This window comes from Merops nubicus, unplaced genomic scaffold, assembly GCF_000691845.1.
Source record: "Merops nubicus isolate BGI_N331 unplaced genomic scaffold, ASM69184v1 scaffold40796, whole genome shotgun sequence".
Lineage (NCBI taxonomy): Eukaryota > Metazoa > Chordata > Aves > Coraciiformes > Meropidae > Merops > Merops nubicus.
The window spans coordinates 1-11236 of NW_008615106.1; the positions used below are offsets into that span (position 1 = coordinate 1).

General features: G+C 47.8%; 1 protein-coding gene across 1 annotated transcript; it reads right to left on the reverse strand.

Moving 5' to 3' along the window:
* Positions 1–2987: 2987 nt before the first annotated feature.
* On the reverse strand, positions 2988–3638 carry LOC103774984 (dnaJ homolog subfamily B member 8-like). Its single transcript, XM_008942426.1, has one exon. The coding sequence runs from the start codon at positions 3636–3638 to the stop codon at positions 2988–2990; it is 651 nt and encodes a 216-aa protein (XP_008940674.1).
* Positions 3639–11236: the final 7598 nt, after the last annotated feature.

Genomic DNA, 11236 nt, shown 5'->3' on the forward strand with positions numbered 1-11236 from the left:
TGCGGGTACCTGTGGGTCCTTGTAGGTGCATTGACTGCACAGGCAAGTATGTGTAAGCCCCTTGCCACGAGTACACCAGAAACATACACCGCCGACCAGGCAAGGTCCCAAAATACAGCTTTTTAGAGGGAAGATGCACTTCTGGCAGAGGATCAGAGAGCTGGAACTAGGCAAGACAAAGGCTCACAGGTTGTACTGCAGCTGGACATCTGGTGCTGTCTTCTCTGGTGCTGCAGCTGCTAAATGGCATGAGGAGAAGTTTTTTAAAACTCCTTGAAGCTGTTAGCGTTTTGCTGGCAGGCTCAGGGTTAGTCTGATCCCACTTTCTGGGACAGGCAAGGGTCTTCTTCCAAGGCAAGGTTTGCTGGGGTTCATTTCCCTTTCCCTGTAACAGGGGCACAACTCATTTCCATGGGTGGTTTGGGCACATCTGGCAGATTTCTTCCTGTTGTAGGAATGCAGGACTTTGCTAACAGTCTCATCTACTCTCTTCCCACCAGAACTTTACAGTTGTGAGTTTTTTTTAAATCTCAGATCTTTTGCTCACATAAAGTGCTACGAGGTGTTTTGTGGCCTGCAATGCACAGGGAGATGTGGAAGAGGATCTGTAGGTCCTCCTGGACTCAACATTTATTTACTCCTCCTGGACTCAACATTTATTTACTAAGTAAGCTGAACCCCTTCCCAGTCGATGGTCCCTTATTCTTAACAACAGTTTTTGGTATGTGCAGCTGCCGGAGCTGCCCCAGGAGCTCTCTGCTGCTGCAAGCAGCAATGGAAATGCTCTGAACCAGGGATGGGAAAAGAAAACACTTGCTCTTAGTTGCTGCCTTAGATACTGACACAAGAGGGGGAATTGCTGACCCAAGTCGGGACAGGTCTAAGACATGCATAGAACTGCATATCTTGATCTCAGATTAAGAAGTATTGATGTGCGTACATAAGAATGTCTTGTCTCCCGTTAGAGATGAGACTGAAGCAAAGTTTTAGCCCTAGCAAGCTGAAGAAGTTGAGGAACTTGGAATTCAACACTGGTCCTTATTTCAAAACATGGTATTTTGATCAAAGATCATTTCAGTGATCCAAAATGTGCAGTTTGTGTTTTTTGTTAGCTTGGTTTTTTTTTTTACCTTGAACTTCCTCCAAAGTAGCATAAGGTAAATTCAAGAAGCCATCTCACATGAACATACTCTTACAGAGAGAGTATTGGTAGAAATACTTACTCGTGTTTGCTCTGACCAGAACAATCTTTCTGTACTAAGCACCTTAAATCGTTGCAATCCTCAGAGTCCCAGTGCCTGCAGAACTGGTGGTGGCTCCCAAACTGTGGAGGAGCAGCAGACATGGTTTGTACCTGCACCAAGGTTTTCCCTGCTACCATCACCACTGGTCTCCCTCTGTGAACTCAGCAGAACCTTGGACTTCTACTTACCTCCCAGTAATGTGCCATTTTCTTACTGGGAGAGTGACTCAGGGATTTAACAGAACTTAACATAACAAATAGTTTGAGTCTGTTTTTCCAAGCTGGGCATGGCATCAGTTGCTAAGAAGGTGATTTAAGCTACATTTTTCTGTGGAAAAGTAAAAGATTTTGATTAAGAGGTGGCAGTATTGTGGCTAATGTAACTTACTGCTAATTAATGTTCGGAGTCCTTTACTGGTGTCATTACCTCGCAGCCTCCTTCAATGCACGAGAGTCTGTTATTCCCATTTTACAGCAGAGGAAACAGATGCAAAGAAAGACCTGCCCAAACACAGGCAGCAATTGCAATCTGGATTAGAGTGAAAATGTCCCTGAAAGCTAGTTCCAGTCTCCAGGGAGGCATCAGTGGGCAGAGCAAGCTGGGAAACTCAAGGGGATGTAGCGTGGGACCAAAAATAAGAGGCGTGTAAGATTTTAAATGCCTAAGGTGATCTGGCCAAGCAAGAAACAAGGCTCAGCAGTTCGTGTCAGCACAGGGGAGGGCAGAAATGTGGGGAGCACATTCCTTAGCTCAGTAGAGGATGAAAGCAGCGTGTGCTGCCAGGCTGTGCAAGAAATGCATTGTGAACCGGCTCTTGCAGCTTCGAGCAAGACAATAAGGATGGTAAAGCACCATGTAAGTCCCCGCATACAGCTTTGACAAAGAGGGAGCTAAACTCAGCCCCCTAGAATCTGTTTGCTCATGGTTTGAATTTAGCTCTTGTTTGAACGGCTCCAAGCAGAAAGGGACCATAGATTGTCCCAGCCCAAGAGCCAAATTCACCTTCTCTCTGCTCATTTTCCGCCCCCGAGCTACGCAGTGCTTCTGTCAGTGTCTCTGGTCATAATTTGCAGGGCATTCTCAGGAAAGCCCCTATTCTCTTCTACAGTCTGAGGAATTATATTTTCTTCTTTCATTTTTTCCTGTGCCGGCCCCTCTCCTCTAGGCACTGCATGACCCACTGAACCTCCCCCACGTTCTTGCCTGTGTACAAAAACTTTTTTCAATGAATATGCATCTTCTTGTACACCAAAGGCAGGATATTCTTGACTCAGCGTCAAGGCTGTGTGGGAGTCACACGAGTCTTTACTCTTCCAGCTAGTAGACTTCAAGAATGGCATTTCAAGGAGTGGGAAGAGGACCTATAACTTGTCACAGAGATCTTTTAGCTGTCCATCAACCAGTCTGTCTCCTCTTTCTCTATTAATCAACTTGGTCTTTTTGGCAAACCAACAAGATTGCTTTCACATGTATCTGCTATACCTATTTATTGAACAAGCACTATCTATCACTCTGGGCAGGGTTAGCAGAGTCCCACTCCTTAGTTTAGCATAACTCCATATCTGTACCTGTGCAGTATTTGCTGTCAACCACTGAGACGTCTGCATCCGTTGTGTCATGATCTCAATGTTTATTAATGCTGCTTCTGGTAGATCCCATCTGTTGAGCAATGAGAGCATGTCCCCCAGCTTGCAATTAATGCAGGTGTTGAGGGACACTACTATTTCAGGTTGACTTTCCTGTTTATTGTAACAGACAAAAGAGCTGGTCATCTTCTTCCACTTCTGTTCTCTCTTGCCCATTCTCGATGATTTTCCGAGTGGTGATCCTCTTGCCATTGGTCACTTCAGTAGTGGTTATCACTGCTCTGACACTGTGTTGCCCAGCTGTGTCCTCAGCAGAGGAGGCAGTGGAGTGCTTTCTGGGGCTGAATGAATCCCATGTTGTAAATGGTTCCATGAAGTCAGAAAACAGCCTGGAGCTTCTTCCTCTTCCACTTGTCCTATGCCCATTTTCACTATTGTTTCTGATGTTGTCAAAGGGGTCCCAGAAAACAGGTACATGGGTATCCATCCCTCCAAAGTCTTCACTGAAGATCTTGTCGAGGTCATGGAATGCGTAAGGGGACTCAAAGGAGCTGTTATTACCCCCTGTGTCACTTCTTCCCCTGGGGATTCTGCTCTCCTTAACAGACCTGTCGTAGAGCAGTCGTTTCTGAGGGTCAGACAAAACCTTGTATGCCTCAGTAACTGCTTTGAATTTGTTCTCAGCTTCCACCTTGTTGTTGGGATTCTTATCAGGATGCCATTTTAGTGCCAGTTTGTGGTAGGATTTTTTAATATCATCCTGTGAAACACTTTTTTTCAGTCCAAGGACTTTGTAGTAATTCACCATTTTAAAGGAAATGTGAGACTGTTTGGAAGATGCCTGCTACCTCTCTTCCACCGAGGATGTGAAGCTCAGGGATGACCAGTGTGCAGAGCCTCCTGGACATCTAATGCTGCTGTGTTCCTCAGGGGATGTTCAGTTCATCCCTTGATCTGCTCTGTCCTTTTGGAGCACAAGGCCACGCAGTGCTGCTTGACCAGATGTCTTCTCTTTAAGAATCATGAGATTGTGACCTCAAACGTGGCTCAGCCAATCACAGCTCAGCTGACCTGACTTCATTCTAGGGTGGAGCTGGTTGTTACTGGCCTTTTGTTTTTAAACGTAGATCATACGTGTGATGTTGTAGTTGCCTGATGTAGCTGTAGTGTCACAGCTACGACATATGACTTTGTTAGATTATTCTTTGCCTCTACTTGCCCAAGGGTGAGATTCTTAGATGCTCAGTGCGGTTTGTGTACAGTCCAGGGAAGTGTGGTGTAGTGAGGCTGTATTATCCCTACGGGAAAAGCTCTTTGCAGTTTGGCTACCCAGAGTTTGGGAAGAGTGTTGATAAATCTGAGAAGGCTAAAGGAAGAGCTATAAAACATGATTAAGAGTTTGGAAAATATACTTTGGAGAGAGATACTCAAGGAAAGTGTTTTGGTATTGAGAGGAAGTTCAGTGCCATCTTCTTCATAATTTGTAAGAAGCTGCATGGGAACACAAACTCAATGGCACAGGGATCTTCAAGCTCCTAGACAAAGCAGCTGGAAGATGCCATTACACATATTTAAACTCAAAATAGGTTGCACATCCTTCATTATGAAGTTCATGAATCATTGGAACCTCCTTATATGGCCATTTTTAAACCCAGAGTAGACCCTTTTCCTAAAACCATCGTTAGGTGTCCATCAGGATCTCTTCTGCATTTACAGCCAAACCTAACACTTCCAGAGGAGCTTAGCTCTCATGTTGGTTCCAAAATAAATGCCTAGAATGAAGCTCATTAACAACCTCAGCCTCTTTCCTACATGCTTTTTTGGCTATCTGTCCCAAGGCATATGTATGCACAACAGGTATGCCCCAAGAACTCAACACAGACAAAGTCAGCCTGAGGAGCTGAACTTGGGTGATCCATTCTGAGCTTATCCTGCAGCTCTTTCTGTTCCCTGGATTTGCCATTCCTGTGGGAAATCCTCACAGGGAATGGTTGCGTAAAGGAGGTCTCCAAAGAAGCGCCAGTAATGAGACCTCATCTGTCTGTAACACAGTGTCATAAACACCTACTAACGGCAGCATGTGTTGCAGATCACTGCCCTCATTTCCATTATCCCACGCTTTGAGAAGGAGTCAAGAGCCAACCAGACCAAAGAGCATATGCACAGCGTATGCGCTGGCTGCTGTCCTAACATGCAGTCAGACGTGCGGGGCCATGAAGCCAAGGGCCATGACAAGCCATGTCAGCCTGTAGAGTGCAGCGTGACAGAGGACGGAAGGAAGGCAACTGAGCTGATGTGTGTTGGGTAAGGGCTTTGTTTTGCTGGTTTTCTCACTGCTTCAGTGATCAGTATAGTGTGGAAGTACTTGCTGGTCTGGAGATGGGAGCTGAAGGAGTGCAAAGCAATGAAGAGCTCATGGTCCCATGGGCTCACCTAGCTGGGGAGATCTTGGCTTTTGCTTCCTTTTGCACAGAGGTCTCCTGAACTACAGAGTGGTTGTGTCACATGGATTATTTTTCTGCTGGGTGTTGTTTGCACTAACAATGGCTGAAGTTAATCTGGGCCCAGCAGCAAGCCACTGCTGCTGCCTGTTTGAACTCAGAGGGCTTTTTGTACTCCCAAAGCATCCCAGACACCAGGAGGAGAGCTAAGACTTCATGGCTCACTCACACTGTAATCCTTCCCTTGAAATCTTCACTAAGGGGACTTGTTTATTTGGGCTAGTGTTTTTTGAGGATTGTCCATGGGACTTGAGGGTGATCCTATCTTACCACGCACAAGCCCCTGAAAGGTGACAATAGCTCCTAGCCACTGTGGCTCATATGCAGATGCTTAGCAGGAATTTCAAGAGCAATTGCTGTTTCTACTCTCTGACACCCCAGAAGTTAAAGTGGGACATTAGAAAAGCCTGTTGGAGGGTCCCAGACCAGTTATGTACTGCAGGGAGTGGGGCTGTGAGTGGAAGAAAGGAGGTGACTCTGCCTTGTGCTGTCTCTTTGCAAAGCATCTCCTCCCATACTTACTTTTGATGATGAGAGCCCATCTCAGACTGGCTGGCGCATTGGATTATCTATCTTGGATTTAGTGCATCCTACCCATCTGAAAAGTAGGGAGTGTTTTTCTCCTGTCATCCCCAAATGGGGGACGCTCGCTGCCTGCCTGTCTCCTGCCTGCAGCAAGCGTCAGAGATTAGCAGCCATTCAAGAGAGGCCACTGCTGTGAGCCAAAACGTTTTGCTTGGAAACAAGAAAGGGTCGATGAGATGCAGGGAGAAAGGGAAATGAGAGAGACAAGCACACATCAGGTAACTAGACCCAAACTAGCCTGGCAGCCCCATCCCTAGAAACCAAGGCTTTGAAATGAGAAATGTTTTTCGTATCTTAAATCTCAAGTATAAACAATAAAAACCAGCCCAGACTGTGTTCTTTGAAGAGAAAGTACGAGTGACCTGAACAGTGGTTATCAGCAGCGTCATTAAGATAAACCCTTAACATGATTTAAAGCATCCGAAACTGAAGGCAGCACTTTCAGATACTAACAAAATGGTCTGACATTGGGGATGAAAATCAATAGTAATCTGATGTCACTAAAAATACTCAAAAGTGTCCCATGGCTGATGGAGGTGAGATTAGTGTAAATATTTGTATTCTAATCAGTGGCACGCGAGGGCTGGAGGCGGCCTTTCTGTCTATTTAATTAATGGAGTGGCTTTTTAAAAGGATCCTAATCATATGTGATTGTATCTGCTTATCAACATTTTTGCTAATTAGATGATATGGAGGCAGTCACTCTGCTAATTCCCTCATCCAAACAGCATATCCTGCACAGATAAAGTACAGTCTCTTTTTAATAAGAAACAATCATGAGACAGTCTAACCTTAATGGTGCTTATTATCAGAGGATCTTTGGGATTTTCTCTTCTAACCATCCCCTCCTTCCTTTTCCTTCATTCACTGCTTCAGTATGCCAGATGGATGTGGATGCAGTGGTTCCTGTGCCCCACACCAGGCACTGCCATGTCCAGCCTGCTCCCAGCCAGGCATCGGGTCAGCGAGGGCAGGAGCTGTCAGCCAGAACAGGATGGGAAACAAAACACAGGGCACCAAGCAGCAAAATGCTCCTTGCTTTTTGTCACTCAGACCACAGGTGACCCCAAACTTGCAGCCCTGATCCATGACCTTGCTCTTGGTCTTGTTGTCTTGATGTCTTGGGTGACACCCCAACACCACCCTGATCCAGAAAGGAGTGAGCATCTCTGAGCTGTGAAAACTTTCTGTTATTGGTAATAATGATCATTATGTTGGTGATGATAATAATAATGTTTTCTTCTGTTTTAAATGTGGTCTAGGAGCAAAGGAGGTCTACATAAGTGGTTTCTCACCAGCCCCGCTGATCATGTGACAAGGCCAAGTCACTTTTATCTAAACCAACATGAGTGGGAGACATTTGTTCCAAGTCCTTTGACTATCCAAACAAACACAAATCACAGTCAAACTGTCATCGGATGCCTCCCCCCAGGGCAGCCCTGTCCGAGGGAGGGCTGCAGTCGCCCCTCAAGCTGTGTTCCTGGGGGGCACATCCAAGAATGGGCACATTGGGCTGACCTCCTGCTGGGGAGGACTAGAGGGACCTGCTCAACTTCAGAAGATTGAAAAATGAATCGAAATTTTTCCCTAGAGAATGTCTCTTCAGCTAACAAAATATAGGGGCAACATATTGATAAGGAGAACCTGTCCTAAACAGTGGAGCTCCCACATTAACAGCATCTGGGTAGACCAGCGAGAGAGGGTAGGTATCTGGTGTTTAGTTTTGGGAGGTCAGGAGCTTCCCTGCTGTTTCTGCAGCTGTGAATGTTGAGCAAAAAATTCTTAAATGATGTGGATTCCTACCTTCATGGGCAGGAGAGAGAAGGTCAGTGTGTTCCATGCATTGATTCTGTGTGTCAGCCTCAGTACAGAGGTCAGCTGTGGGACAGGAGCTGGAGTGTCTCTGGGGAATGCTGGTTGGAGACAGAGCCAAAGGAGGATCCAGAGAGCTGGGTCTGTATCTGGATTTTCTGAGCTTCAGACTGGGGCTTGAGGCTAAACAAAGGTTCAGGCAAGAAGACACCCAGATTCTAGCTGGTAGAAAGAGACAGGAACCTCACAAAACCACCCCTTTTTTTGAGGTATGAAGCCAAATAGGAGACCTGGTTCTGCTTAGTGGAGTCAAAGGGGCACCTGATGTGCTTTTTTATGTTAGATTATGCCCCATGCCCAGGGCAAGGCCTCGCTCCAGTCTCGGAAAGCCCAAACAGTGTTTTAACTTGTGACCACAGATTCTAACCCCAGCAGAATTCAGAGCACTTCAGTTTCATTGCCCAAGTCATCTCCATGTGTCATCTGCACTATCCTCATCCAGGCACAGTTACACTGAGGTTGTACTCAGCAACACAGCTGGCCAGCCCTTCCACTGTTGTTCCTCTTTGGCATGGTCCCTGACCCTCCTTCCACGCCACGCTACGCCCAGGAATTAATTCAACATTAACCCCTCTCTCAGAGCAGTTTCCCGTTGCCCGCTCCATGACTGAAGGCTCCAGAAAAGAGGAGGAACTTCTGGGCCAAGAGTTGCGTTGCAGGCCGTTGAGTCCTGGGGCTTAATGAGGCACTGCTTATCAGCAGAGCCTGCTTATCTGGAGCCCGCTGACAGTGTACCTGCCCCAGCCCCATCGTGAGCTAACACGTTTTACCACCCAGCTGCAGGGAGCCGGCGGCGCGGTCAGGCGGCACGGCTCAGCTGATGCCTGGTAACTTGCGAAGCCACAGCAACTTTATCACTTCACAACATCCATACATAGCCACAGCCCTGAATCTTCTCAGGGGAAGAAAGGATGATGAGTTACTGTCCTGGGATTTTCTCTCTGTCTCTAGTCAGTGGGAAGTGGTATGTGGAGCATTCATTTAATAAACCAGAGGGGAAAAGCTGTAGATCAGCTTCTCATTATTTCAGTGCTGGCTCACGCCATCGCTTGGGTTTGTGCCTGACAGTTCAGTGTGTTATTTGAGGCCACTCAAGCATTCTGCAGAAATGATGCCACCCTCTCTGAAAGCATGGGGTTCGTCCAAGTGGGGAGGGCCTGCCTCCATTAGTAGGTTTATCGGTGCTAATTCCATCTCAGTTTTACATCTGTTTGCAAAGGAGCTGCCCACTTGAGAGACCAGTTCCTGTTGAGAGTCACCGCTCCAGCAAGAAGACTTCTGGAGATGGTTCTTCTGATGTGGACCTCTCGAGTAAAGCAACTCTAGGTGGGTAAAGACACAGCAATGGGGCTGATTTGCAGGGGATAGAAGGGTTCCAAGTGATGTAAAACTTAGGTTAGGGTTCTGGTGATGTGTACATAGACCTCAAGTCCCCTGATTAAGAGAAGCAGCCCCATTCTCTAGAAGGTAGGAGGGATTGTAGGAGACTGCTGTTTGTCCCCCAGTATTTGCCAGTGTGTTATACCTATGCTCAAGAAGGGGGCCTGGGCGATCGAGGCAGTAGGCTGGGACTGATTGGTTACCGGTGACTCTACTGGGTGTGGGCAACTAGAGAGGAGATTCCACACTGAAGCCACCAGGAAGCATGTCCTGGCCCTGCCTATGGGCACCTCATATATGGGATGATGCCAGGAGGAGTGAAATTTCCACACTGCCTTAACAAAGGCCTTGTTCAAGTTTATTGTTGATATTAAAAGACTGGAGAATATAAATTGTGAATGTGACGACGTAAGAGCTCATAAATTCAGTACACAGCCTTATTCTAGAAAGTTTGTGTACAGCGCAGCCACGCAGCCTTAGGCTCATGAGTTGCCCACGCTCCCCAAAGAGCCCTTCTGCCCTGCCCTGGCTCCCCAGCAGCTGCCTGTGTGTGCGTGCACAGATGCTCAGAAGCACACGTACCCACTGGCTGGCCATGCCGTCCCCTCTGTGCGCACCGTGGTCTGGCTGCTTGTGTAAAGACATGGGCTCCCTGCCTCTGCTTCAGCCCAGAAACCAGGAGTGGGGCTGGAGTGGGAATTGCTCATATCTGACTGGAGTCAGGAAGCAAGTGAAGGTCTTGAAGAGGATGTTGTACCCCCTGAGAGGAGGGACAGTCCTGCCTAGCTGGAGAACCCTTTGCATTTACCTGGTGTCCAAGCGTCCTTGCCTAGTTGCTTGCAAAGCAGCAAAGTGGTCTTACCAATATTCTCGTGTGTAGGCAGCATGAAGTGCCTGGGTGAATGGTTGCACACAGAGTCAGCTGAAGCAGCATTGCCTCTGAGCTGAGGTGGAAACTGTCAGGTGGGAACAATGGAGCTTTGGACCAATGCACGAGTGTCTCCCCCAGCTTTCTGCTTACCCTGCTTGTGTCCCCCACTCTGGAGCTGGGTGACCCCTGGGAGCAGAGGGCTGAGGAGAGCTTTTCAGAGGAGTGGTTAATGTGCTGCGCTGCTTTGTGGTGAGTTGTGATGAGGTTTCTACAGCTGGGTTGCGGCTGTCGCTGAATTTGTCCAGGACAAAGTTCCTTAAATAAATTGCTTAGGTGTAAGCACTTCTGGCATTATGTGCTTTTTCCTCTTTTCCTAGAAAGACAGGGAGCTGGAAAACAGCCTCCTAGGATTGGTTCAGCCTGTGCCAAGGGCATAGTTTTTGGTCTGGAAGCCCCAGCTGAAGCCAAAGCAGGGACGCAGCATCCAATGTCAACCTGCTGTCCTGCTGGGAGCAGAGCTTATGACACCACCTGAGCAAGGAATGCTGGGGACAAATCCTGAAGGGACACTAGAAGATGCCATGGGATGCCTTTCTCCCCCGTCAAGTAGACCCAGCTCCAAGCACGCCGTGAGTGTGGAAGGGATGGGCTCAGCAGGTACCTGCCACAGACCTCGTGGCTCCCGGTTCTTGCGCAAGCTCTCCGGGGTCAGCGCTTGGGGCAGGCTGTGCTTTGGCTGGCTCAGGGTAAGTCCCAGCCTGCTTTTTGGAAAACAGAGCCCTGCAGCCCCCTGTGCACAGGCCCCAGCTGCAGTGGCATGCGTGAGTCAGCACCAAGCATGGTTTTGGGGTCCGGCACGGGGGCTGATGGCAACACTTGCAAAGAACGCATGCTGGCTTCTCTCTGCAAAGCCAAGTCCCTGAGCTCCTGCTGCATTTCTCTGAAGAAAGTGGATCAGGCCTCTTAGATGGCATTGCTTGCGGTTTCACCTCTCTGAGGGTCCAGGCCTGGAGAAGGCAGTTTTGCAAGTGTTTTGGCTCAGAGGTGGCTGCACAGCACCAGTCCCTTGAGGCAGCATAGGTGCTGAGGGTTGCATTGGGTAAGGCTTGTTGTTGTTCACCTTTTCCTGAACAAACACCAGGAGAAGAGGACATTATACTTTTTAAATAGCTTCTAATCACTGTTAAAACCATATTC